The following is a 27911-nucleotide window of genomic DNA, read 5'->3' as shown; positions in this document are numbered from 1 at the left end:
TTTAAAACTTTTATCTAAATATATTTTAATTTTGTTAAAATTAACTGAAACACAATGATTTTTTTAAAAACTATCTTTAACGAAGAAACTATTAAACAAAAGACAAAGTTCCATCCTACACAATCCTAAAGTAGCATATAGATGTCCTACAGGAGATTGGCATACCATTTAAAAAAAAAGAGTCTACTATTTTTATCTGGGAAGGCTCCCTGTTTGGCTAGGGTTTGCATAGTTAGCCATGGTATTCCAGTAATAACTGTTGATCTTCTCAAAACACAATTAAAGGGTACAAACAAAACTTAAATATATTAAATTTATCACCATTTCTGGTAGTTATAAAGAGCCTGAAAGAGTAAAATGAGTGCGATATTTAGAAAAATGTTCTACCTGGGATTACAAGTGGTTTAAAAGATACTACCCAAAATAATGCGTCCTTCTCTCAATTAATGTGTTTAATGTTAATCTTGACCTGAGATTAGTTGAAATATAAACTAGTTATACAGTTATTCATAAAAAATCCAGTTACTGGGATTTTCTGACATTATTATTTTTAAGAATTTGTCCGGGTTAGATCCCTGTTATTATAGATAAGTTGGAAAAAACACTTCATACCTTCAGAAGATAACTTTAAAAAAATTACACTTCAGTCACAATAGGAAAACATAATTTGGATAAAGTTCAGAATTGCATTTTGAATGTAGTAACTCAAAAATAAGTTGTAAAAGGCCACAGTAATTGGGCATCCATTCTCTAGTCAGAGGACAAAATTTTGAACTCGAGTATTGCTTGACCTTCAAACTTATTTCCAACTCAGTGCTCAAGTCCTAGCAGCTTTTAGTTCAGCTAAGAAGAGCTCATTACAGTAACATAGCCCGCTATCCTAAAGGATGAAAAGCCTGATCAACTCTTAAACACAACTTACATTAATCAGCACTGACACCAGGTCTTGCACAAGTCTACAGCTGCAGCCCAACCTATTTCCACCTCCTAACGAAACTAGAACGTGTGGCAGTGGGGATCTAATGGGCGTAAAGAATTGTTTTGCAAATAGTATTAAACCATTAATTTCACTAAACTTAATAAGCGGAATATAGGTAATCCTGTTGCTCTTTGCCGATTATGACAGTTACCTGCAATTCCTCAAACTAAGTTTAAAGAGATTCATCAGATTTCAAATTTCAATTTCACCTCAAAAGCATTATAGGGAACTTTAGTTGCCACCAATTTATGTTCCTTCAAGTGGAAGATGTTAAGAGGAAACAGTGGTGAAGTCAAGTGTGCCTTGTAAACCAAGGGATGAAACAAACAGTCTCCAGAGAATTTTCATGTAGATACACAAAGTAAAATATGGGATGTGTGATGTATTGCCAGAAATCAAAAGCACATGCCACCAACTTCCTTCTGTTATGTTTAGGGCAAGTAAGCCTTTTCTTTTTACACAACGATCTTTGGCCTTTTCACTAACTCAATGTTTGCAAGTATTTATCCATTCCTTTTCAGGTTACTAGATACTGTTCCCACTTCCAGGTCTTTATCAGAAAGAGGAACAGTGTTTCCAGCTTGGTCTTGAACATCCCCTCAATAGTTTTCTGTGCTTAATGATTTGCTGCCTACCTAAGTTTATTTACACCTCACATAAATCTTCCATAATCTATCATCTGGATATGGTCATAAAGGCCCTGCTCTAAATTATGAGTGTCACGAAGGAGTTGTGCTGTTGATCTACCCGAGATGTTTGCAGGGTAGTGAAACATTGATATTCATTTCCAACTCTTCTATTGGAAGATTGGTAGACAGTATAGGTGATAAAAAGCTCATCCTCTTGTTTCTATGTTATGTGTCTAAGAATTGAAGATGCTACCATTTCAGATGGCTTTCGACTCCGATGTGCACACCATGTAAATGAAAAGGAATGGAGCCAGAATATATCCCTGAGACTTGCCATTAATTTTACCATTTATCATACTGGACACTATCTAAACAGCATGATATAGGTGTGTATTCTTTTGTATGCCATTATGCATGTTTTAGATTTTGAAGGCAAAATGACCAAATTGTAATATCAAATATCTTTTTACCACTAATTAAGCAGTGTTTTTAAAAAAAAGTATCTTGCATATATGTAACTGCTTATGTCATCACAGTGCTGCGTAGGAAATCAGAACAAAATGAACCTTTGTACTGTTGTAAACTCAAGTTTAAAGTCACCCTGTGGCTATTAATTGAAAATTAATCTGCATTTCATATTTTCATAGTGCTCAGTGGATAAAGGGAAAATTAATTTCAATTCAATTAACAAAACTTGATTGATGCAACATTTTAGTCAGCACCACATTCTCATGCTGATGACCTTGGTTTTGTCTGTAACCAGCACAGGCAGCAGTAATTGCTCAAAGAGTAAGTTTTTCCACATACTCAGCTGAGTGGATAGATAGAACATCTTGCTGTGGCTAAGTGCTCCCTTTTTGGGAAAAGAAAGACTTATCTCACCCTACAATCTGTGCCTCCCATCAGCTGACAGCAATTCAAATGAGATACTACCTGCTCAAAATAGACTGGTTGCACTAGTAAACTTGTACCTTTTTTTAAAAAAAAAGAAAAATAATTAAAAGTAGCAACACATGTTCTCTGGTGGAATTAGTCTTTGGTCTGATGAACAGCAGTTAAGATCTCCTGGAGAATCCTTTACATTAAGTTTTGGAAACCTTCATACTGTTTGCCTTCAGAGTTACTTTGTGAGTTAACAGAAAGGCTGACTCTTTTTCATAATAAGCAGCTTCATTCACAAACACTGGATACACGGCACTGCTTCCATTGTAAGGGATAGTCTTTCCATCCAGGGTTAGGAATGAGGGGTCACCTGGCTTCAATTGTTTCCAATCGTTGTCCTGCAAGACAAATGCGCAAAGGAATACTTCAAGAGCAACTTCAAGAGATTTGTATTACATGAAGACTTTTTAGATTGCATCATGCCTGACAATTTTGTTTGTGCATTTTTTATGTTTCAACAGCAGCAAGCACTGCCAAGTCTGGCAAAGCACAATTAGATGCAGAGTTAAGTTCCTTCTATTCTTCCCAGTAATGTGCTTCAATCTCAATCATAAACAGTAATCCTAATCCACAGTATGTCATTTTTGCACTTCTCAAATTATTGCTAAACGAATGTCAGTTTTTCGGTTGTAGGCCTATGCCTATTAGGAACTGGATTTAGGCTGTTCACCCAAGACTCTTATAACTAGAAGTCTGAGAAGACCCACATCCCCTCAGGGCTGAAGGTAAATCAAGGTGCTACAGGTGAAAACTCAATAGCTAACCTACTACATTGGTTTGCTCACACCTGTATGTGTAGACTCTGATGTAGCAATTGGATAAACAATACTCTTTAATAGGAGGTTCTTTTTTTCAAGCAAATGAAAGTTTTGTCAGAAGCGAGTGTGGTACTGGGGTGGAGGGGGGAGCAGGTGCAATAAGTTAGATATAGACGTTCAACCCCTAGGTTGAAAGGTCTCTGTTCCTGGTTTTCTAACCAATCTCTTGAGTCAGTTCAGATAAGATTTGGAACTCATCATAAGAAGGAACTATTTTTTGAAAGTTTATTTTCCAATTTTCTTTCCTTTCCAGAACGTGCTGATTCATGCTGGAATACATTACAAAAGCAACAGTAGCCATCAGGTACCTCACCCAGGGGGCCACGCTTCATATGTGAGCCTAGGCTATTCAAACATGGAGGGCATCACAGCCAATCCCTTTCCTGTTCTCATCAGATAACAACAAATTTCATTTATACAGTGCCTTTAACATAGAAAAATGCCCCATGGCATCCACAAACACACAATACAGAAGTTACTAGATAACAATTGAAAGATGAAGCCTTCCTACTTTCTCCTTTTCTGGGCCCAAGGGTACTAAGAAAACTACAAAAACTGAGATTAACTAATGCTGCATAGACCAGCAATGAATCATGGGAATTTTTGTGTTATCGGACATATATCAGATCTTAATACACTCTGGCTTTAACGTAAGAACATAAGAAATAGAAGCAGGAATAGGTCATACAGCCCTTCGAGCCTGCTCCACCAGCCCATAAGATCATGGTTAATTAGAATTAGAATTAGAATATTACAGCGCAGTACAGGCCCTTCGGCCCTCGATGTTGCGCCGATCATCTGACCTACACTCTTCCATTTACATCCATATGTCTATCCAATGACCACTTAAATGCCCTTAAAGTTGGCGAGTCTACTACTGTTGCAGGCAGGGCGTTCCACGCCCCTACTACTCTCTGCGTAAAGAAACTACCTCTGACATCTGTCCTATATCTTTCACCCCTCAACTTAAAGCTATGTCCCCTCGTGTTTGCCATCCTCATCCGAGGAAAAAGACTCTCACTATCCACCCTATCTAACCCTCTGATTATCTTGTATGTCTCTATTAAGTCACCTCTCCTCCTCCTTCTCTCTAACGAAAACAACCCCAAGTCCCTCAGCCTTTCCTCGTAAGACCTTCCTTCCATACCAGGCAACATCCTAGTAAATCTCCTCTGCACCCTTTCCAAAGCTTCGACATCCTTCCTATAATGCGGTGACCAGAACTGCACGCAATACTCCAGGTGCGGCCTCACCAGAGTTTTGTACAGCTGCATCATGACCCCGTGGCTCTGAAACTCGATCCCCCTATTAATAAAGGCTAACACACCATATGCCTTCTTAACAGCCCTATTAACCTGGGTAGCAACTTTCAGGGATTTATGTACCTGGATACCAAGATCTCTCTGCTCATCTACACTACCAAGAATCTTCCCATTAGCCCAGTACTCTGCATTGCTGTTACTCCTTCCAAAGTGAATCACCTCACACTTCTCCGCATTAAACTCCATTTGCCATCTCTCAGCCCAGCTCTGCAGCCTATCTATGTCCCTCTGTACCCTACAACACCCTTCGACACTATCCACAACTCCACCGACCTTCGTGTCATCCGCAAATTTACTAACCCACCCTTCTACACCCTCATCCAGGTCGTTTATAAAAATGACAAACAGCAGTGGCCCCAAAACAGAACCTTGCGGTACACCACTAGTAACTAATCTTCGACCTCAACTCCACTTTCCTGTCCGATACGCGGATCTCTCGATTCCCTGATCAATCTCAGCCTTGAAAACACTCAATAACTGAGCATCCACAGTCCTCCGGGGTACAGAACTCCAAAGATCCACAACCAATGAAGAAGTTACTCCTCATCTCAGTCCTAAATGGCCGACTTCTTATCCTGAGGCTATGCTTCCGAGTTCTAGACTCTCCAACCAAGAGAAACTGTGGGCTGGATTTTCATCCCTGGCAGGCAGGCTGGTATGCCAGTTCCCTGGCTCCATCCTGCCACTGGGCCATTTTTGTGGAGGTGGGATTGGGGCCAGCAGGGCTACCCGCCTGCACATAGGTAGCCCATTAGGTTGTTCAGAAACTTAAGTCCAATTAAAGGAGTTCCAGTCTCCTGCACCAGTGGGGACCAGTTTAGGTGCCTGGAAGTGGGCATCCAGCAGCAGGCTGGGGGTGGTTAGCATCGTTCCAGGCAGGCCTAGAGGCCCTCCCTGCCTGCAACAGCAGCCACATGCTGCCCGGTAGAGGGGCTCCGCCTTCACAGTGGTGTCCTGGCTGCAAGAACCTTTTTAAATTAAAGAGTTAAAAATGTTGGTGATTGGGCACCACCATGTTGAAGTGCCTTCTCTGTTACTTACCTACCATCACAGCCTGCTGGCCCTCACTAGCTGGAAGGCCTCTATTTGGCCCTCCAGTTTTGAGAGCCTGCCAGCTGCCCTTAATTGAATGGCGAACCTGTCTCCATGTCAATCAAGGGGGCACCCCCGTGAAAATCCCAATGAGTGACTGCTGCCCCTGTGGGCAGGTTCAGGACCTGGAAACAGTCCCAACTTCTGTTTTCCACCCCCAGAAGGAGAATCCAGCCCAGTGTCTCAGCATCCACCCTATCAAGCCCTCTCAGATCACTTCTCATTCTTTTAAACACGAGAGAGTATAGACCCATATTACACAAATTGGAATTTATACACCAGTAATTTAAGCGTGGTATCATTATGATTGGTCTAGCCCAAAATGCCACTCAACACCTCAGGATGGAGGAACAATTAAGTTACAGCCAGCCCAGGACTCAAATATTCGATCTTCTGATCCAGACACAGTTGTTCTACTAGGTCACTCAGAGGTACCACCACGCCATCCAAACACCCTCACCCTACAAAAGTTTAGCTTTCCTTATAGCTGACCGAATTTATGCAGTGAATAGCTGAACCACGAAGATTGACCTTAGCTCAATCTCTGGTCTGTAATGTGTTTGTTAATCTCAGCCAGACTGTCAATGGGAGTACTACTGTGTTAGAGAGAAGGAATATTGACCAGGGTTCCTGCTCCTAATTGCTTTATGAGCAACTTCCACTGGATGTATGTGTTGTGTGGAATGTTGGGCAAGGATAGGATTCAATTCTGCTGTGATGGCCCCCAGGATAAAATAGCTTGCTGACATTAATGCTGAGCCCCAAAAATTAATAATGGCCATTTAAGCAAAGCATCAGTGGGTGAATGGAACCCATAGAACCAAACCCCAGCCTTCAGGTGATGAAGGCAAGAAGCAGGGAGTAAACTGATGAAGACAAGCAGTACATGCTGTATCCGAAAGATTGTACTTACCTGCAGCTGAGGATGAATGACAGCCATAATCTGTCCTTCTGAATCCCTGGGGTAATTGACTTTCTCAAAAGCTCTATAAACGTCAAGGGTACATGGAGGGAATTCCTTGCCTAGATGTAAAAAAATTATGTGAATGAGCTCTTGAATCTCACAAACCAGACCTCTTTGGTTCTGTCAGGTTGACAAGGTCATCCAATGTTCTCACTGTCTTTGACCAATGAACTCCATTAGAAAGGAACTGGACAAATGTCTGGCTAAGAATAGAATCAAAGAGCAAATAGAGACATGGACAATCAAATTCTCTATGGAACATTGTGAGGTGAACTTTGAACGGAAGTTGTGCAAAATGGGTGACAGTAAATGTTATACTTTGCCCAATTTTCATTTCCATTGAAGTCAATTGTAAAGAAAGTAGGGCAGCGTACAACATGGGGTTCTGGTTCACTATCACCTATTTGCACGATTGCTGAACACAACTTTCATCCCCTGTGGTTGCATGCAAATGTTATATGAGTTTAATAATATTGTCATACTAGGCCCCCACCTGCCAAGAATGAGGCACATTAATTTTGTCATGAACACTGATTTTAAACTGCTACTGAAGTGAAGAAAGGACTTGTTAAACAGATCGGCCGCGGCTGGAAAAGACATTTGCATATTAACAGACAGTGCTTGGAAGGACAAAGGACCATTCCCTAACACATTTAACCCACAATGGACCTTGATCACCAGGTATTGTGTATAAGAGGAGCATTCCAGAGACTGCTAATGTGATACAATCCAAGACGTGATCAGACCAGTTAGTCACATGACTAACCTGCTTGGCAACCTGGGTTTTTCTGAATTGTACAAACAGTTTGAACGGAGTGTGTCTGTTTGCTCCTGGACTGAGAAGATCTTTCTTATCTCCTCCCATTTCTTTCTTACGGAACTCCAAATGCAGTGAAGACACATGAACCCCAAGAGAGAAAAGTCTCCTACAACGAACAAGGCTTAAGAAGAATACTGGGCCCCAACGAAAAGCAAGATCTACCTACAATCAAGGACTCTACAGTGAGCTCGAAGATCCGTAATAAAAAACCCTCTTCAGAGATTGCCTCAAACTTTTCCACTTTATTTCTTCTGCTCTGTTCGGTCGCTATTTCAGCCTTTCTTCTTTAAACCTAAGAAAACCCGTTTGTGCTAGTTTCTTTGCCTTATAATTGGAAAGTGGTGAACAAGGATTCCCCAAGGAGGAGCTAAAAACAGTATGTTAAAAATTAAACCCTGTTATGGTAAGACCAGGTGAAGGCTGAGAGGGAGCCTTAGACACCTTTCTCACCTGGTCGTAACAATATATACTCTAAACTAATATCCTGAGCCACTCGATCACACTGGTGTGGAGAAATTTCCTATCGTTTTATTTTCCTGGAAGTTTAAAGGACTGCACTTTTCAGACAGAGGCATATAGTCTTTAATCCTGTAATTTACCTTTTCGCTCCTTCATTTTGGATTTCCTACTTTATTTCCCATTTTCCATCAGCAAAGGTGCACCAAAAGAAGACACCCCACTTAAATGGAATGTTTGCTGCGTGTCCATTATCTTTCGTAGATGGAAGGATGCCAATCAACCATTTGAGAGTGCAGAGACAACCTGCACCCTGGACCAATGTCGTGCCTAAATTGGCTGCTTAAAGAAAGTATTTATATTGTGCCTTTTACATCCTCAGATCATCTCAAAGTACTTCATAGCCTCCGAGTGAAGAAATTTCTCTTCATCATAGTCCTAATTGGCTGACCCCTCATCCTGAAACTAGTTCTAGATTTTTCAGCCAGAGGAAACAACCTCTCAGGATCTACCCTGTCAAATGCCTCAGAATCATACATGTTTCAATGAGATCACTTCTCATTGTGCTAAACTCCAGAGTACAGACCCATTCTACTCAATATCTCTTCTTAGAACAACTCTCACATCCCAGGTATCAATCTAGTGAATCGTCATTGCACCCCTCTAATGAAAGTGTACCCTTCCTTAGGTACAGAGACCTAAACTGTGCGCAATACTCCAGGTGTGGTCTCACCAAAACCCTGTACCAAAAATTGCAGCAAGACTTCTTATTTTTGTACTCCAACCCTCTTGCAATAAAGGCCAACATACCATTTGCCATCCTAACTGCTTACTATACTTTCATGTTCACTTTCTGTGCACAAGGACACCCAGATCCCTCTGAACACCAACATTTAATAGTTTCTCACCATTCAAAAAATATTGTTTTACTATTCTTTTTATGGAAGTGTTTAACCTCACATTTCCCCACATTATACTCCATCTGCTACCTTCTTGCTCTTTCACTTAGCCTATCTCTATCCCTTTGCAGACCCTGTTTTTCTCACAGCTTACTTTCCCCAGCTTACTTTGCCATCTAGCTTTTTTATCATCAGCAAACATGAATTCATTGCATTCAGTCCCTTCATCTTAGTCATTGATATAGATTGTAAATAGCTGAGGCCCAAGCACTGATCCTTGGGGGACCCCACTAATAACGGCCTGCTAACCTGAAAATGACGCATTTATTCCAACTCTGAGGAAAGATCATCGACCTGAAATGTTAACTCTGTTTCTCTCTCCACAGATACTGCCTGACATGAATATTTCCAGTATTTTCTGTTTTTATTTCAGATTTCCAGCAACCGCAGGATTTGATTTTGTATTTCTACTCTCTGCTTCATGTCCTTTAACCAATCTTCCATCCATGCAAATATATTACCCGCAATCCCATGAGCCTTGGTGGCCTTGTGTTCTTTTCAAACAAATATTTGCAGCCCAATAATGATCAGAATGCTCCTCTTATGAAGGACAAAGGCATTGCTGGTACTGGGAAGGGCAAGGTGCCAACTCTTGTCAAAGTGAGTCTGCTGCTCCAGGATTGAGTAACTATGAAAATATATGATCACTGGAGCAAAGAATGAAAGATTTGTACACTGTGAGTAATCAGCATTTTAAGAGGTCATTATCCCAATGAACAATGAAAATGCCACAGTGCTCGAGTTACATGCACATGCTCAGCAAGTCCCACCTTCATTGTAGAAATGTGCGAAATCCAAGGCACTATTAACTAGCTTCCGCATGTTTTCTAAAATGTTTGCCCTGATCACCCCTTGAGGTTGAGGACCTATTTCAAGACCTGTGGGAGGGAGAGAAAAAAAGGTAAGGTATTAGATGCCAGGCACATTTTGAAATTTCGAGATCTGTAACATTTCCAAAGACTAAAGGCTAGATTTTCCAATGGCTTTCAGCCAGTTTCTGGAAAGATGAGAGTGGGAAATATGGCAGGTATCCCAACCGCTGCTGGCACTCCCAGGGTTTTCTGCTGGAAGTGACAGTGGCCATTAAATATTCCCACCCATATTTGGTGGGCAAATGCAAATGATAGGTTAATGATGGAAAAGCATCATCTTCCATCATTAATGCATTAGCAATGCTGGCATTCGGCCACATGGTCTAGTGTCACATCACTCAGCACCATTGGCCAATACAACACTACATGCCATGGGTGACCCGAGAGCAATGCAAAACCACCTACAGTCTGCCATAAAAATCTAAATCAGCCTGACCACAGAAGATTAACTGTGTTCAAGTCATAGCAGAACAGGAGGGGACAAATAAAAACAAGAAATGCTGGAACCACTCAGCAGGTCTGGCAGCATCTGTGAAAAGAGAAGCAGAGTTAACGTTTCGGGTCAGTGACCCTTCTTCGGAAGGGACAAAGCCTTTTTTAAATGCCCCAATAAATTTTCTCCTGGGTTGCTCACAGCAGTGTCCAGGAGATTAATCTTTAATTTTTGGAGACTCCAGGAAAATCCTGGACAGGTGGCAATACCAAGTGGGTTCAAGGGCCCTCTGAACTGTTTTAGTTCCTCCTGGAGTTGACAGCTCCTTCCTCTGGCTAACTACACTATTCTTTGGGAATTCCTGCAGTGGGAACAACCATATTCATTGGTGTGATTCAAGCAATAGGGAAACTGTTAGAGGTGCTCTCTTTCAGATGAGACGTTATGTTGACACTACATCTGCTCTCTCAGATGGGCATAAAAGATTTCATGGCACCATTCTGAACAAGAGCAGAGGCATTCTCCCTAATGTTCTGGCCAATATTTAGTGCTCGAGCATCATCACTAAAACAGATTATCAGCTCATTATCACATACATTGCTGTTTGTGAAATTTACTGTGCACAAATTTGGTTTCCTACATTACAAGAATGACTACATGCTTCAAAAGTTTTAATTGGCTGTAAAATGCTTTGGGACGATCTGATGTTGTGAAAGGTGAATATAAATGTAAGGCTTTCCTTTTACTTTTAGATTATGTCAAGAAAACACGATATGCTAAATGAGAAATATTAATACATCAGTTGGAAAATTACATTAAACTTTTCATGGAAAAAATCCTATGATTCACTTTTAAAAAAAACTGACAACCAAGATGGCCACCGCAATTTGCATCTGAAATACCTCACATTCCAAAACGTCAAATTGGAGACACAAGTCTTAACAAGAAGTCCAGCCAGGACAATGCTTTGGCTGAGTAGATGATCCAGATCACCCTCATTGGCAGGACATTCAAAAGCCATCTTGAGGCGTTCGTAAGTGGAGACGTTCCTCCAGGAGGTAAACACCGACAATACCGCCTGAGAGAGGTTTTGGGTTTTAGAGTTTGGACCTCATTAAAAACAAAGGGGATTGAGAGAACCATGTGACCGTCTCCCCAGGCTGTATAAAACTGGGAGTTTTGTTACACACAAGAGACCAACAGTAACTGAGTGTGCAGCAGTAGGAAAGGCTGTGTGTCTCCCTTTTTCTCTCTCTCTCTAGAAAACATCAAGTTTGAAAACCGTCTGCAACTGTGGACTCTCCAAGCCTACAGACTGCTACAACCAGAGACCAGGGGAAGAGAGCCACCTACAAGTCTGCCTCCAAGAAAACTCTGAGCCAAGCAGGCCAGCCACAAAGTGCACTTTGACCAGCTAAAGACTTCAAGAATACAACTTCATCCGGAAGACCACCAAATTATCCATGCTCACAGGCTGTGTAGTTAAGTTTCATTTATTCTGGACTTTAATTCAGCCACAAAACCTACTTTACACTCTGTAATCTATTTGTGTGTGTGAGATTCTAGTGTGAATGTGTGCCTGAATGTGTTTTTTAAAAAATTATTTTTAAATCGGTTTAGATTAAGTATAATAAATTCACCTCATTCTTGTTTAAACTCAAGAAAACCTGTCTGATTGATTCTTTCACGATCACATTAAAGGTAAAAGGTAAAATACTCCTTGAAGTGGTAAGCACAACCACGGTTTACAAAAGGAATAAACCCTGTTGTGGTCAAATAAGAGGAAGGGCAAGGGGGCGACTGTGAACCCCTCCTCACCTGGTCGTAACAATTGCTTGTGCTATTTTATGCTGTGCTGTCTTTTTAGCACCTGAAATGTTATGAAAGAAAGTGAATTACATAGGTTTTAATGACATAGGTCACATGTTACATTTGTAATGATAGCACAAGCATGAATTAAAGGAACTTTCATTCATTATCAAACTTGACAAACTGTGAAATTACTGCCAAAAAATTAGTAATCCATTTGGGGATCCTAATTACTCCTGATAAAGGGTAAAAGTGTGAACAGCTTTCAGAATTCAGTCATAGTTTCCATCTAAAATCTAATAATGAGGAGTTTTAGCAAAAATCAACACGTGTTCATAGAGCTGGCTTTGCAAAGACAGCTAAGGAGTTATGTACATTTATACAAAACAATTACACTGGCACAATAGAGGGAGTAATCAGCTCCAAGTCCAATAGTCCACTTGTCAGTGCATTCACAGTCAATTACATTGTGATATCAACTGATCATATTTTACTGTATTATACTGGCAAAACTTTCAATTGCCCTCATCTGTTTTCCACAGAGGTCCGAAAAAACATTTTCCATCCTCTCAGCTTTGGATGGTGCACAGTATGAGCAGTCTTACTGGGAAAAGAGGAAATAAAAGCACACTGTCTACAGAAGCTCTCTCACATGACAAATGGCTTCAGTTATTTTCATCATGTGCATGCAGAGAAGCCTGGATGAGAGTGCTAACTGACAGTAATTGTATATTATTGCAAGATGCCCTGCACCAGCTATTACACAAGACCTTTTCAGTGCAGCCTATCTCATTTGACCCAATGCCGACATCATGTTTTTCTTCCAATAAACAGTGATCCTGTCCGTTTTAATTGTTGGGGAAGTCTGAGTCTGCAGCACACTGTCTTTCTGAGCAGATGTGTGTGCTAACAAGTCTCTTGCCCTATTTATAATCAGCTGGTATAAATCAGTACCCCAACCATTCCTATTACAGTATAGGAGTAGGTATTTGACAAATTGTCTGTCTCATTCGCCTCATGTTTAAACTCTTGGTAGTTGACTGGTTTATGTCAGAGGACACAGTTTGACTTTAAGCAGATGCAGCCACAGCACGACTACATGGCAGCAAATATCCTACAGGGCTGCCTGACTTCCCCAAACCATTAAAACAGATGCGATCACTCTTCACTGGCTACTGCAAACTAGAATTAGAATGCTGTCTTTCAATATACAGAGAATAAACCACAGGCTGTGTGTGTGCTCATCCATTTACCTTCCAGGCAGACTATTTGTTATTGGTGTTTGGTTCTAGGAAGAGTGAAAAACACAGGTAGCGTCAGGGCAATTCAGAGGAGATTGGCTAGACTGAAGAGATTTTGTACAGTCATAACCAGTGCACAGCATTTTTCAGTGATATACAATTACTGCCAGTCAGAGGTTTTAGTTGATGTTTTCGCTGCATGTTTATTTGAAAAAGAAAAGCAATGGGCACTTTTCTAGTCAGCAAGACTTCTGAAGCCCAATATTCTGAGTACGTATTGTTAGTGGTAGCCTCAACAGCCAGAAAATCATATTGCATAAGTTACATAGTATTTACAATGTATCAGGCCATTCGGCTCAACAGGTCTATGCCAGTGTTTATGCTCTACATGAGCTTCCTCCCATCCTACTTCATCTTACCATCAGCATAAGTTCCCATTCCTTTCTTCTTAATGTTCTTACCTAGCTTTGAATTTAAATGTATTTATGCCATTTGCTTCAATCACTCCATATGGTAGCGCATTTCAGATTCTAAACACTCGCTGAGGTGAAGCGGTTCCTCCTGAATTCCCTATTGGATCTATTGGTAACTATCTTATATAGATATTACCTGGTTTTGGTCTCCCCCACAAGTGGAACCATCTATACTGGGAAACAATAGGCTGCTTCCTGCAATTTCTGCGTCGTATGTGGCCAACAGGTGAGCTCAGAAAACTGTCTATCTATGCAAAAGGCACTTTTTGTGGGGAGGGGGGTGGCAATGGAGTTGTGGAGGGTGGCGACAATGTTTTCTCTCTCTACAGCTTCTCCCCTCAAATAATACCCTGCCCCATGTGCTAGGAGTGACAACTTGCTCCCTGACCTTTGCCATTGTCACTCAAAAATTAGCAAGGAGTAGTGCAAATGTGGCCCAATAGTTCGCTCTCTTCGTTTTTTCCCCTACTCTTCCCATGGAGATTTGCCCAGCTTCTTTTCATCAATTCCCTCCTAACAATGTATCCTTTGATGATCCTGAATCCACATTCATTCACTTCACAGCAGTCAGTGGTCCAACACGCTGTACCATCTCACTGCCAATAAGTGCTACTAAATGATGGTGGGGCTCTGACCCTTCTTGAAATAAAGCACTTTAAAAAAACTGCAGTGTGCAGAAGCTTGCTGTGCGCTAATTGGTTGCTATCTTTTCCTACATTACAGCAATGACTACACCAATAAAAAAAGTACTGAATTGTCACGTGGTTGTGAAAGGTACTAGATAAATGCAAATTCTGCCTTTTCTCTTACATGGCAGTCACTGGACCTCAAAAGTAATTTATTGCATATAGCACAGAGAGGCTCTGAAAATGTGACAAAGAGCTACATAAATGTAAGCATTTGTCTGTAAAAATATGAATATGTTTATTATAGTTTGTTATTACATTTTTTACAAGGTCCATTAAAACGAATGGACGGGACATCATGGGTATCATGAAATGGACACATGCCTGAATTTCTAATATGCTTTCTCAGAGTAAGAAGCTCGGTGTTGATAGCACTAAACATGCCTTTATCGATCCCTTATCTTATATATCTCATGCTTAGATTGCCAGATCTGATGTGTGAACAACCTGACTAATGACCAATAAAACAACTGAGTTTCTGCTCTTTAAGTAAAGGACAGCTTTTCCAAATTGTTGCTAATTTCTTTCTTAGAGGTATTCTTACACTCCTGAGTTTGATGCTTACCTAAAGAGTGCTTCGCGACAGTTCGTATTGCACCATATTGGACCGCAGGGTTTTCAAGCAGCAATACTTTACAATTATCAGGTGTCAAAGTATTCTGGATAGGAAAGATCACAAGGTTATCAATATTATTTAAATCATTTTATATTTTAAATTCTCTAAATAGTTCTCTATGGGGGAAAATACACCATAATATACAGAATTAGAACAGTTCTGTTAGTTTAGTGAAGCTTTTTGATCCTATCTCAAAAGTATTTTTTTTCTTTGTGAAGATTTTTTATGTTATATGCTGTCCTCCAAATTAGTGGGGATGAAGAAACTATTGCCAGGCCTTGCTGATGTGGCTGTATAATATCAACAACTTAAATTTATAGTGCATTTAATGTTAAAACAGCCCAAAACAGCATCACAGAAGCATAACCAGACAAAAACTGACACCCAACCAAAGGAGGAGATATTAGGACAAGCTACTAAAAGCTTGTTCAAAGAGACAGATTTTAAGGAGCAGCTTAAAAGAAAAGATCTAGAAAGGCAGAGAGGTTTAGGGAGAGAATTCTCCAGAGCTTGGGGAATAGATGGTTGAAGCTAAGGCTGCCAAACGTGGGGCAAAGGAAGTATGGAGTACACTAGTGGCGTGAGTTGGAGGAATGGGGAGTATCCAGATGGCTTTAGGGCTGGAGGAGGTTACAGAGATAGGGAGGGGAAGGGCCGTGAAGGGATTTGAATATGAGGAATGAGAATTTTAAATTAGAGACGTTGGGGTACTGTGGGCCAATGTGGGTCAGTGAGCATAGGGTAACTTGGTGCGAGTTAGGAAACAGGCAGTGGAGTTTTCAATAAAAGCAAAATACTGCAGATGCTGGAAATCTGAAATAAAAACAAGAAATGCTGGAACTACTCAGCAGCTGGAACTCGAGTTCCAAAGAAGGGTCACTGACCCGAAACGTTAACTCTGCTTCTCTTTCCACAGATGCTGCCAGACCTGCTGAGTGGTTCCAGCGGCGTTTTCAAGGTGGAGAACGCAAGTTCGACTATTTTTTCCTAAAAATATCTAAAATCATACTTGTAGTGGAGACATATTGCATTAATAAAAGTCATTCTTTCTTTGTTCAAACTCTTTCCCCAAGTAATAATCGTAACAGAGAGGTAATGACTCTTTAAAGGGTTTGTCACTTTGCAACGGCCCAAAGAAATACTCACAAATTTCTATTGGTGCAGCATGATTTGCTGCCCTAGTAACAGTGTTGCTAAGGCATTCCCAGAGACAATGAAAATGCTGATTTGTGAACTGATTCTGCTTCCACATCTCCAATCTTCACTCCTACATTATTCATGCTGTTTACATGTCTTTTGCCAACTCCAGGACTAGAATACAAAACTCCAACTGGCCATTCATATATTCTAACTGGTCCAATACTCTGCTGCCAGTATCTTATCCTGCTTATCTGTCACCCTGTCCTTGCTGCATTGGCTCCCCATCCATTATTGTATTCAATTTAAAACCCTTGTCCTCCATCTTCAAATCCTTCCATAAACTTACCCCACCCTATTGCTACAATCTCCTGCAACCTTGAAACCCTTCCTGGATGCTCCAGGGCTCAGACTCTGGCTTATTATGCATTCCTGCACTTTTTGCTCTCCCCTCCCACCAACATCTTTGGTGACAAAGCTTTCAGCTGCCTACAGCCCTGTCCTCGGGAATTCTCACTCTAAACCAATCTGCCCCCGTCTTTTTCTTGCCCTTTAAAAACTTTCTTAAAACCCATCTTTTCATCCAAGTTTTCTCCCAAGTTCCCTTCCTGAGTTGTAACTGTTATTCGTGATCTGATTGTGGTCAAATTTAAGTCACAACCCTAATGATATAACTGAGGCTAGGTACATTCTAACATGAGGGAAAGGCAGGGGAACCAAAGCCAAGGCTCCTTGGATGACAAGGGTGATAGAGAATATGATGTAACAAAAAGAGAAGTGTACAATGAATGTCAGGTGAATTCTTCAAGTGAGAATCAGGCTATATACAATAAGTTGAGAGGGAAGTGAAGAGTAAAATAAACCTGGCAAAGAGAGAATATGAGAATAGAATGGCAGTTAACATAAAAGGAAACCTAAAAGTCTTCTACCTATGTAAATAGTAAGCAGGTGGTAAGAGGCGGAGGGGGCCTATTAGGGACAAAAGGTGATATATGCTTAGAGGCAGAGGGCAAGGCTAGAATACTTGATGAATACTTTGTATCGGTGTTTACTAAGGAAGAGGATGCTGATGAAATATCAGTAGAAGTGAAGATAGTAGGGGGGTTATGGATGGGGTGAAGATAATAGGCAGAACGTATTGGAAAGGCTAGCTATGCTTAGAGTAGATAAATCACCTGGTCCAAATGGCTTGCATCACAGGTTGCTGAAGTAAATGGGGGTGGAGATAGCAGAAGGGCTCGTCATCATCTTACAATCTTCCCTAGATATGGGGGAGGTGCCACAGGATTGGGAAGTAGCAAATGTGACACCCTTATTCAAGAAAGGGTGTAAGGACATTCCTAGCAACTACAGGCCGGTCAGTTTAACATCAGTGGTGGGTAAGGTTTTAGAAACAATAATCACGGAAAAAAATTAACGGGCGCTTGGAGAGGTTTGAGTTAATTAAGGGCTGCCAGCACGAATTTGTAAAAGGCAGATTGCGTTTGACTAATCTAAAGGAATTTTTTGATGCAACAGAAAAGGTTGATGAAGGAAATTTTGATGATGTAACAGTGAAAGCTGATGAAGGGCATACAGTGGATGTTGTCCATATGGATTTTAAGAAAGTTTTTGACAAAGCACCACATAAAAGACTGGTTAACAGTGTTGGATAAAAAAAATTGACTGAAGGGCAGAAAACAGCAAGCTGTGGTAAATGGTTTTCAGATGGAGAATGGTAGACAGTGGTGTTCCCCAAGAACCACTGCTTTTTTGCTATATGTAAATGACTGGATATTGGAATTCAGAGTAAAATTTCAAAATTTGCCAAATGATACTAAACTTGGAGGTGTGCAAACAGTGCTGATGATAATCGACTGCAACAGGACATAGTTAGGCTAGCAAAATGGGCTGACAAGTGGCAGATGGAATTTATTACAGACAAGCGTGAGGTGATGCATTTTGGCAGAAGGGATAGGGAGGCAATATAGACTTAATGGCACAGTTCTAAAGTATGTATGTGTAGGGACAGATGGACCAGGGGGTTCATGTGCATAGATCTTTGAAGGTGGCAGGACATATTGAGAGGAGTTAGAAAAGCATATGGGATCTTGGGTTTCATAAATCAAAGTGACTCCTGACAACAGCAACGGGCGGCACAGTGGTTAGCACCGCAGCCTCACAGCTCCAGCGACCCAGGTTCAGTTCTGGGTTCTGCCTGTGTGGAGTTTGCAAGTTCTCCCTGTGACTGCGTGGGTTTCCGCCGGGTGCTCCGGTTTCCTCCCACAGCCAAAGACTTGCAGGTTGATAGGTAAATTGGCCATTGTAAATTGCCCCCACTGTAGGTAGGTGGTAGGAGAATGGTGGGGATGTGGTAGGGAATATGGGATTAATGTAGGATTAGTATAAATGGGTGGTTGTTGGTCGGCACAGACTCGGTGGGCCGAAGGGCCTGTTTCAGTGCTGTATCTCTAAATAAATAATATAACGCAGCCCAGTGCTGACATCATCAGAATGCTTCCAGTTTTACACAGGCACAGAACGGACCCTTGCTGTCAGTATAGTGCTGCGCAAGCGCAGCCTACGTCAGCACCCGGCTTGCCAGGAATAATTGGCGCATGCGCGCAAAAACTTCATCCTATACTGCTCACCACTTGCTCCCCGTCTCGCCACTTCCCCCACCTACTTGTGGGCCATTCGCCCCTGGCCTCACCACTTCTCCCCGCTCTGCTCCCCACTCCCTCCCGTGATCGCCATCTCTCTTTCTTGCATGGAGGAAGTGGGGAGAGAGAGAGTGACAAGATAGGTGGGGAGGGGAGGGAGACTGTGAGCAGGAGGGAGCGGGATGCAGAGCAGAGGGCAGGAAACAGTGAGGCGAGTGGGGGAGAAATGGCGAGTGGCTGAGGTGGAAGAGGTAGCGAGGCAGGGAGAGATTGGCCAGCAGACGGGCGCGGGAGGCAGCGCTGAAGAGAAGCGCGATGGCAGGAGGGAGCACGGCACTGTTGGGGGTGGGATGGAGGCGGCATTCGCAGTCACTGGGGATCTGAATTTCATTTGTTTTTGTGATAAATTGAGCAGCACCATCTTTACTACTGGCAGCTGCCAAAACGTTACAGACAGTGACGTTTCAGTGCATGAGGCTGCATTTGCGCATGTGCAAGTACTGCGCCACCTAGTGGTTGCATTGTCAGCAAATGCAGCCTTCATAAATAGAGGTATGAGTACAAAAGCAGGGAAGTTATGCTGAACTTTTTTTAAAGCTCTGGTTAGGCCACAACTAGCGTAATGCATCCAGTTCTGGTCACCACACTTTAGGAAGGATGTGAAGGTCCTTGAGAGGAGATTTACCAGAACGGTTCCATGGAAGAGGGAATTTAGTTACAAGATTAGGTTGGAGAAGCTGAGGTTGTTCTCCTTAGAGCAAGAGAGGTTGAGGGGAGATCTACAGAATCAGTTTCTGATAAAGATGTACAAAATTAATGACAGGTTTAGATAAGGGAGACAAAGAAAAGCTGTTCCCATTAGCTGATGGGACTAAGGGACAGATATTTTGGCAAGATTTACAGGGGATGTGAGGAAGAACTTGTTTATGCAGTGAGTGGTAATGACCTGGAACTCGCTGCCAACGAGGGTGGTGGAAGTGCAGGTGATCAATAATTTCAAAAGGAAATTGGATGGGCACGAAGGAAATAAACTTGCAGGGCTATGGGGACAGAGTGGAGGAATGGGACTAACTGGATTGCTCTATAGAGAGCTGACATGGACTCGATGAGCTAAATAGCCTCCTTTGCTTTAATGACTATGACATAGAATTACATTGAGTTTACATCACAGATACAGGTGTTTAGCCAAACTGATCTTTGCCAACTGGCTAAGGGAAATTGGCATAAGTAGTTCATTCGAATTGACAAAAAGAAACCATGCACAGAATAATCAGGATTGTCAGAGCACCTACCTTAATATAATGAATCATCTGGATGGTAAAATCATCCTTGGCAGTTTTCATAATCAGACAGTTTCCCATGTTGGAGGTAGTGTTGTGAAGATCTAAAGCAAGGTCATAGGCATTCTCACTGTCTTTTGGTCCAAACAACTGGTTTATCTCCTGGGCTCTTTTAACTTCATAAGGCATCGAGTCACTCAGCGGCATGCTGTTTTGAGCAAGGTTTTTAAAAAAAATAATAATAATCAGCTAGATCTTGTTCAACTTGGTGTCAGGGCAAGAAGCTCTGTACCACAACCTGCATTGGAAATACAGAACACTACAAAACCAATCGATCATAGGATGACAGGAACAGGAGGAGGCCATTTAGCCCCTCGAGCTTGTTCTGCCATTCAATGAGCTCATGACTGATCTGCAACCTAACTCCAGATATCTGCCTTTGCCCAATAACCCTTAATAACTTCGGTTAACAAAAATCTATCAATCCCAGTCTTAAGTTTAACAATTGAGCTAGCATTCCTGCCATTAGCGGAAGAAAGTTCCAAACTTTTACCACCCTTTGCGTGTAGAAGTGTTTCCTAATTTCACTTCTGAAAGGTCTGGGGTTCTTGTTTTTAGACTATGCCCCCAGTCCTAGTCTCCCCAAAAGACAGACAGTTTCTCTCTATCCACCTATCTGTTCCCCTTAACATCTTGAAAACTTTGATCAGATCATTCCTTAACCTTCTAAATTCCAGGGAATACAATCCTAGTTTGTTTCATCTCTCCCCAAATTTAACCCTTGCAGTCCAGGTATCATTCTGGTAAACCTATGCTGCATTCCCTCAAAGGCTAATGTATCCTTCCTAAGGTGTGGTGCACAGAACTGCTCACAGTACTCCAGGTCTAAACAGGGCTTTGTATAACTGAGCATGACTTCTACCCCTTTGCATTCTAGTCCTCTAGATATAAGGACCAGCATTCCATTAGCCTTTTTGATTATTTTCTGCACCTGTAGTAATGAAATAATCTTTCTTGCCCCAATTCACCAGGGTTAAGGTTAGGGCCATGTGCAGTACAGGAGAGGCAGATACATCAATATGGTGATTTGCACTATTTTGTCCTTACTTCCTCTGGAAAAAATCTGAATTCTTGCTTACTGTGTTTGTATAATAATACAGTTGTGATTGGGAACTCACCAGGAGAGGATTATCAGGTACAAATTGCCCTCTTTCACTCCGTTGTGCAGCTGCTAGACCCCCAACATGTTACATCATTATGCTTTTAAAAAAAAGTAAACATGCTAATAGACAAGAGGATAACTGTACCAAAAACAACTTTCAAAGGTGACACATTACTATACCATAGAAATCTCATGGAAGGTTCCAGGATCTATACCAGCTTGGTGACTCCATACATTGCTGGCAAACATCCTGATTGCACTGCTCCAGACTGAGCCAGTGGAGTACAGCAGTTGAGAGCTTTGCTTGCAGTATCAGGAGTTGTGTGCTGGTTAACTGATATGGATAGATGGGGAGATCTGAATGGTACACACCAGTATGGGTTGCTTACACATAAATGCCATAATAACTGGCAAGAGAAAGAAACAAAATACTGCTGGAACTGAGGCCGATATTCCAGCTAACCTGAGAATACTCAACATTCTTACTGGACTTAGTATGAACAATGAGCATGTGTAAAAACCATAACTTTGTCACTGTCATTCATTATTCACTTATGCCTCTCATACACGCATACAGCATTACATACAAGATCTAGAAATTAAAATATTCATAAGTTGTATAAATACTGATGCTTTAACAAAGACTGTTCAAATTATGAAATATAATGATGGTGAAACACCAAACTTAATTTCTATTCTGATTAAATATAATTTTGTGTGTTTTGCAGTTACTTGACTTTCAAGTCAGTCGCTGTTCCTCCTTGCTCTCCCTGATCAATTACACCTGCTTATGAGGCATGACTGAGATCTCATGCTTGTGACCCATGGTAAGCTAATATGAAACAGCTGTGTTTAAAATCCAGTTATGTGCTCTGTGCTGGTGATTCTGGTGTGACCTGAAGGGCCAGATTTAGCTTGTAAATTTATTTCCACATATGTAATATCAGTGTTGAAAAAAAACAGTGGATGCCTCAGTCAGTGCTCCCACTGCCTGGTGGAGAACACTGGCATGCATAGCAGGAAGGCCCATGTTCAATTCCTAATGTGTTTGTTGAGATAGCTAATCTCAGCCTCGTAACAGTGATCCCTCAGAGTCTATGGACCATGGTACATTCCCATTCCTAACTGCTATCTGGAGACTAGATGTGAACATCAAGTGTAAATAGAATTGTGCTTGGGTCTAATGGGTGACGTGTTCCCCCAATGCATACTGTTTGAGCTTGCACAGGAACACTGAAAACTTAGGTGAAGTACTTGAGGCTGCTAGAGCCTGTGCAATTATATTCCAGAACAGAACGGGAAAAATGAAGCAACATTTGGGAGGGAGACTCAGCTGATGATTTTCATTGGCCACACATGTAATCAGATAAAGGTGGTTAGGATTTAAAAGAGCTGTGTAATGGTCAGCCATTGTGTTTGCTCCATAAACTCCACTTTTAGCCACCATGTTGCCTTGTGGTGGAAGTACTAGATTCTAATGTAGGGCAAAGAATTGAAACATGAGGGTAAACGTTGTGAGGCCCTGCATTGCTGTAATCTTTACTCTAATATTTAATGCAGATTTCAATGGATAAACAATCACAAGCAGTGGGCTTGTGATTTTCTGCTATGTGCTGGCTGCACGTGAGGTGCCACATGTGAGGCAAAGCCTCACAAAATTTACCCTATGGTTTTATATTCATTTTTATATACATTTCTCCATTTTTTTGGTGGGGCATGTGTTCATCAAGGATATTAATACTGAGGTATGGAATATCTTCCCATGTTGGCATCAACCAAGCAACTTGCAGCACATCCAAGTGAAAGGTAACTTTTTCTCTGCTGCAACATGTACTTTAAACTCAATGTCAGAACAGCACCAGTGAGATCTACAATTCTCTCTTTGGGCATCCATATCTGGCTAATTTGAGATTGCTAATTAGATTAGATTAGATTAGAGATACAGCACTGAAACAGGCCCTTCGGCCCACCGAGTCTGTGCCGAACATCAACCACCCATTTATACTAATCCTACACTAATCCCATATTCCTACCAAACATCCCCACCTGTCCCTATATTTCCCTACCACCTACCTATACTAGTGACAATTTATAATGGCCAATTTACCTATCAACCTGCAAGTCTTTTGGCTTGTGGGAGGAAACCGGAGCACCCGGAGAAAACCCACGCAGACACAGGGAGAACTTGCAAACTCCACACAGGCAGTACCCGGAATCGAACCCGGGTCCCTGGAGCTGTGAGGCTGCGGTGCTAACCACTGCGCCACTGTGCCGCCCTTCTTGTCAAATTAGGGGCAATTTTGTGCTAAATACAAATTCTCAGCAATGAACAAAGATAATTGAAACCAGATTGCAAAGACAAGACTAATGGTATTCTAAAATACAGGGGTGTGGTGTAATCATATGTCATGCAGATCCCCCACCTGCCAAGAATGAGGCACATTAATTTTGCCACATGGACATTAAATTTCAAATTGTTGCTGGGAAGAAGAGAAGGTCTGTGACAAGAGGTTGCCAGGCCCCTGGCTGGAAAGATATTTTTTGTATATTAACACAGTGCTTGTAGACAAAGGAGTTATTCCCTACTCCAATTCAATCCACAAACAGACATGGTCAGACCAGTTAGTTGCATGACTAAATGCCTGTTGTAGCGTTTTGAACTGAGAGCCGGCAGAAAAGCTCTTTGCTCCTGGATTGATAAGACCTCTCCTGGCTGGCTCGCCACAACCTCTCCTGTCTGCTCCCATCTCTTTCTCATGGAACCCCAGGAGAGAAAAGTCTCCTACAGCGAACAAGGTTTAAGAAGAATACTGGGCCGCAACGAAAAGCAAGATCCACCTACAATCAAGGACTCTACAGTGAGCTCGAAGAACCGTAACAACAACTATTCAGGTATTGCCTCAAATCTTTCCACTTTAATTTTTTTTCTCTTTTCTATCTCTATTTGCATGTGTGAATCGCATATGCATGCTAGCATGGGTGCGTCGTGTATCCGTAGGTATCAACCAAATTAGAGTTTGTTTATTAAAATTTTACCTTTCTTCTTTAAACCTAAGAAAGCCTGTTTGTGCTTGTTTCTTTGCCTTATAATTGGAAAGTGGTGAACAAGGGGAAGCTAATAAGTGTGTTTAAAAATAAAATCCTGTTACACAGACCAGGTGAAAGATGAAAGGGAACCCTAGACCACTTTCTCACCTGGTCGTAACACATAGAATAGACTCATAGAAGAGAACCACAGAAAGAGGCCGCTTGGCCCATTGTGTCTGTGCCAGCTGAAAAATGTTCCACCCATTCTAATCGCACCTTCCAGCATTTGGTCTGTAGCCCTGAAGATTACGGCACTTGAGGTGCATATCCAGACTTCTTTTGAATGAGTTGAGGGTTTCTGCCTCAACTACCCTTTCAGGCAGAGTTCCAGACCTCCACCACCCTCTGGGTGAAAAAACTTTTCCTCATCTCCTCTCTAATCTTTCTACCAATCATTTTAAGTCTATGCCCCCTTGTCACTGACCTCTCTGCTAAGGTAAATAGGCCCTTAACCTTCACTCTATCTAGGCCTCTCAAAATTTTGTATATTTCAATCAGATCGCCCCTCAGCCTTCTCAGTTCCAAGGAGAACAAACCCAGCCTATCCAATCTTTCCTCATAGCTGCATTTTTCCAGTCCTGACAACATCCTTGTAAATCTTCTCTGTACCCTCTCTAGTGCAATTACATCCTTTCTGTAATGAGGTGACCAGAACTACACACAGTACTCAAGTTGCAATCTTTGTAAAATACTGTGAAACGAGTGACAGTGACTCAGCAGCCCATTTTACATCTCTCCCAATTTCTTCTACTGTTGACTTCAAATGTTTAAGCAGCAAGTTGTTATGCTCTGGAATGCACTACTTAAAAGGGTGGTGGAAGCAGATACAGCAGTAAATCTCAAAAGGGAAATGGATATATAATTGAAAAGGAAATATTTGCATGGCTGTGGGAAAAGATAGGGAAGTGGAACTAATTGGGTAGCTGTTTCAAACAGCTGCCACAGGTCAAATGATCTCTTTCTGTGCTGTATGATTGTATGACATCTCTCTCTGCCAATTCAATTCCTTTCCATTCATATTGATGCAGTTTTTGACCAAAGCTATATTTCACTTTTATAAGTGTTTAATTTGCTGTTTGACTGCTCAATTGCATAATGGATCTAAATCCTGTGGTGAATCTTTTGTGCATGCTATATTTCTACTGCTCTTCCTATTGTAGTGTCATCAGGAAACATCACTAGCTCACAGTTAGTTTTGATATCCAGGCCACTAATGTAAATTAAAAGCAACTGCATTCAAACACCACCTCCCAAAAGGATTCTATTCAACACCTCTGCCATCTGACTTCACTCATTGCATGAGTGTTTTCTCATTCTTTTTAAAAGACTATCTTCTTATCTAGTTCCATGTTCCACCCTATGTTTTTGTGGCTTTTAATACAAATAGAAATCTTTCCTCTTGTCAAAGTTGTCTGATAGTCCAAAGAAACTACATCAGAGATTCCCACTATCTACTTTATAGCAACTACAAAGTGATCAAAGACAGGATATTCTTCTTCTACGTCCCTATTGGGTGTTTTAAATTAAGTTAATGCTACACAGAATAGTTTTCTTTATCTTACCTATTATTGGTGTTCAGCTATTGGGCCTATAATTACCTAGATCAAATGTGTTGCCCTTTTTAAAAATTGCTTGATTGCTTGCTTCCAGTCATGTGGAACCTTACCTGACTGTCTAGCGATTCCTTCATGTTGATGGCCAGTTATCTTACAGATTTCACCCTTATTTTCCATCAAAACCTCAAGAGATTTATGCCTTTCATTTCTTAAGAACCTCTGCCACACAGATTTCAAAACCCTCTAGGAGTTTGGGTGTATGGCAAAACTTGATTAGCAAGTTCAAGATTTAACAATTTTATCTTCTTCATATTCAATGACATTCTTGCCTTTCAGAATCCTAACGACTTTCTACCGCACAACGATAGCAGTGGATTATCACTCAATGCATTGATTATGCTGTAATTGTTGCTGGCTTGCAGGAAGGCATGAGCACCAATCACTTAGACGTGGGCAAAAAAAAAACTCTTAAGAACATAAGAAATAGGAGCAAGAGGAGGCGATATGGCCCATCAAGCCTGTTCCACCTTTTAATAAGATCATGGCTGATCTTCAACCTCAACTGCATTTTCTTGCCCAATCCCCATATCCTTTACAGTCCAAAAATCTACTGAACTCAGCCTTGAATATAAGCAAAACTGACTACCAAAGCCCTCGGGGGTAGAGAATTCCAAAGATTCACAATCCTCCAAGTGAAGAAATTTGTCATCACATTCCTAAATAGCTATCTCCTTATCGTGAGACTATGCTCCAGTGATCTAGACTCTCCAGCCAGGGGAAACCAATTGTCCAATTTACATATATACCCATACGAATGAAGAAGAATTTTCAGCTTTAACCTGGTGAAACTGATTACCTGTCTGTTCTGGAACCCTCCTCGTATCCAACCCATTGATTTCAATGGAATGAAAAATTGGACAGGTTTTTAAAAAAAAACAATTGGACACTGCTTTCTTCCTGATTGCCACCCAGGCAGTGAAGTTGAAAATTACCCACAGGAAATAAAAAAGCGTTACAGTAGTGTGGCCTAACAGGCTGTCAGTGTTTTCATCATGTGAGCTACCTTCATCTAGTCCCACCTCCTAACCCTTCAGGCAATTAGACTCAATTGGCCTTAAAAGGAACAGATTGGTTCAAAAACACCACTTTTATAATATATTGTGGATTACAACATATAACACTCCTAAAAGCACTGGTTTCACCCACTTACTGTGAGGAATGCTGTGGGGTATATCTTACAAGGTAACAGATGTTTGGGAGTGACTCGAGACAGCCATATCGTGTCATATAGGGTTATAAACAACTGGAGCTCAGCCTGGTGACTGAGATGTAGAGCCATTGATAAATTACTGCCTAGCAATCACTTCCTTGGTATTTCTCCATAACAGTACAAGCCCGGACAGTTACCTGTAAACCAATCTTTCCACGTCTCTGCATTACCTTCCGTCATTCCGGAGTTCTTAATAAAGCCACGTACAGTAATTACTTCTTACCTGAGATTTTCCGCCGTGAAGGCTCGGTTCAAATCACAGTCCACATAGCGAGTACATCTCTGCACAGCCACCGGATTGCTCAGAAAAGGTTGCACCTCGAACGTCGAACGCTGGATCTCCGAACTGTCCTTAAGCCAGTGCCTGACTAAAAATACCCCTGACAGTTCATTGCCGTGAGTGCCGCCGAACACAGCGATTCTGCGGATTGCAGGCAAACAGGCAACTCCAGCGGAAGCCATAACTGGTGTTAAGAGAAAAAGCTCCTGCAGTACGAACACTTCAAAATAAACTTTGGACGAAGTGAAACTTGGATCGTTCTAGTGAGGACTAAATTGCCAAAGATCGACTACATCTCATTTCTGCTGAAATAGCGAATCAGTTGGAGTGTGTTAATGTCAAGTCAGAGTCAGGAAATTGTAAGACGTTTCGGACTGACATAGCGA

At 41.5% G+C, this 27911-nt stretch overlaps 1 protein-coding gene across 1 annotated transcript; it reads right to left on the bottom strand.

Annotated features, from left to right (window-relative positions):
* aspa (aspartoacylase) lies at window positions 1–27911 on the bottom strand. Its single transcript, XM_068010529.1, has 6 exons — window positions 27469–27911; window positions 20183–20378; window positions 15061–15154; window positions 9752–9859; window positions 6696–6805; window positions 1–2888 (listed from the first exon to the last, which is right to left on the bottom strand). Exons 1-6 carry the CDS (start codon window positions 27705–27707, stop codon window positions 2691–2693), a joined length of 945 nt encoding a protein of 314 aa, XP_067866630.1. The 5' UTR covers window positions 27708–27911; the 3' UTR covers window positions 1–2690.

This window comes from Heterodontus francisci, chromosome 30, assembly GCF_036365525.1.
Source record: "Heterodontus francisci isolate sHetFra1 chromosome 30, sHetFra1.hap1, whole genome shotgun sequence".
Classification (NCBI taxonomy): Eukaryota; Metazoa; Chordata; class Chondrichthyes; order Heterodontiformes; family Heterodontidae; genus Heterodontus; species Heterodontus francisci.
Note: the sequence above shows the minus strand (reverse complement) of the source record. Positions and strands in the feature narration are given on the sequence as shown.

Excerpts from the sequence above, each read along its gene's own strand:
- aspa (XM_068010529.1), bottom strand. The coding sequence starts at position 27,707 with ATGGCTTCCGCTGGAGTTGCCTGTTTGCCTGCAATCCGCAGAATCGCT. Across the intron at positions 15,155-20,182 it reads AGATGATTCATTATATTAAG|AATACTTTGACACCTGATAA; the intron begins GTAGGTGCTCTG and ends TTTCCTATCCAG. Across the intron at positions 6,806-9,751 it reads CGCACATTTCTACAATGAAG|GCAAGGAATTCCCTCCATGT; the intron begins GTGGGACTTGCT and ends TTTTACATCTAG.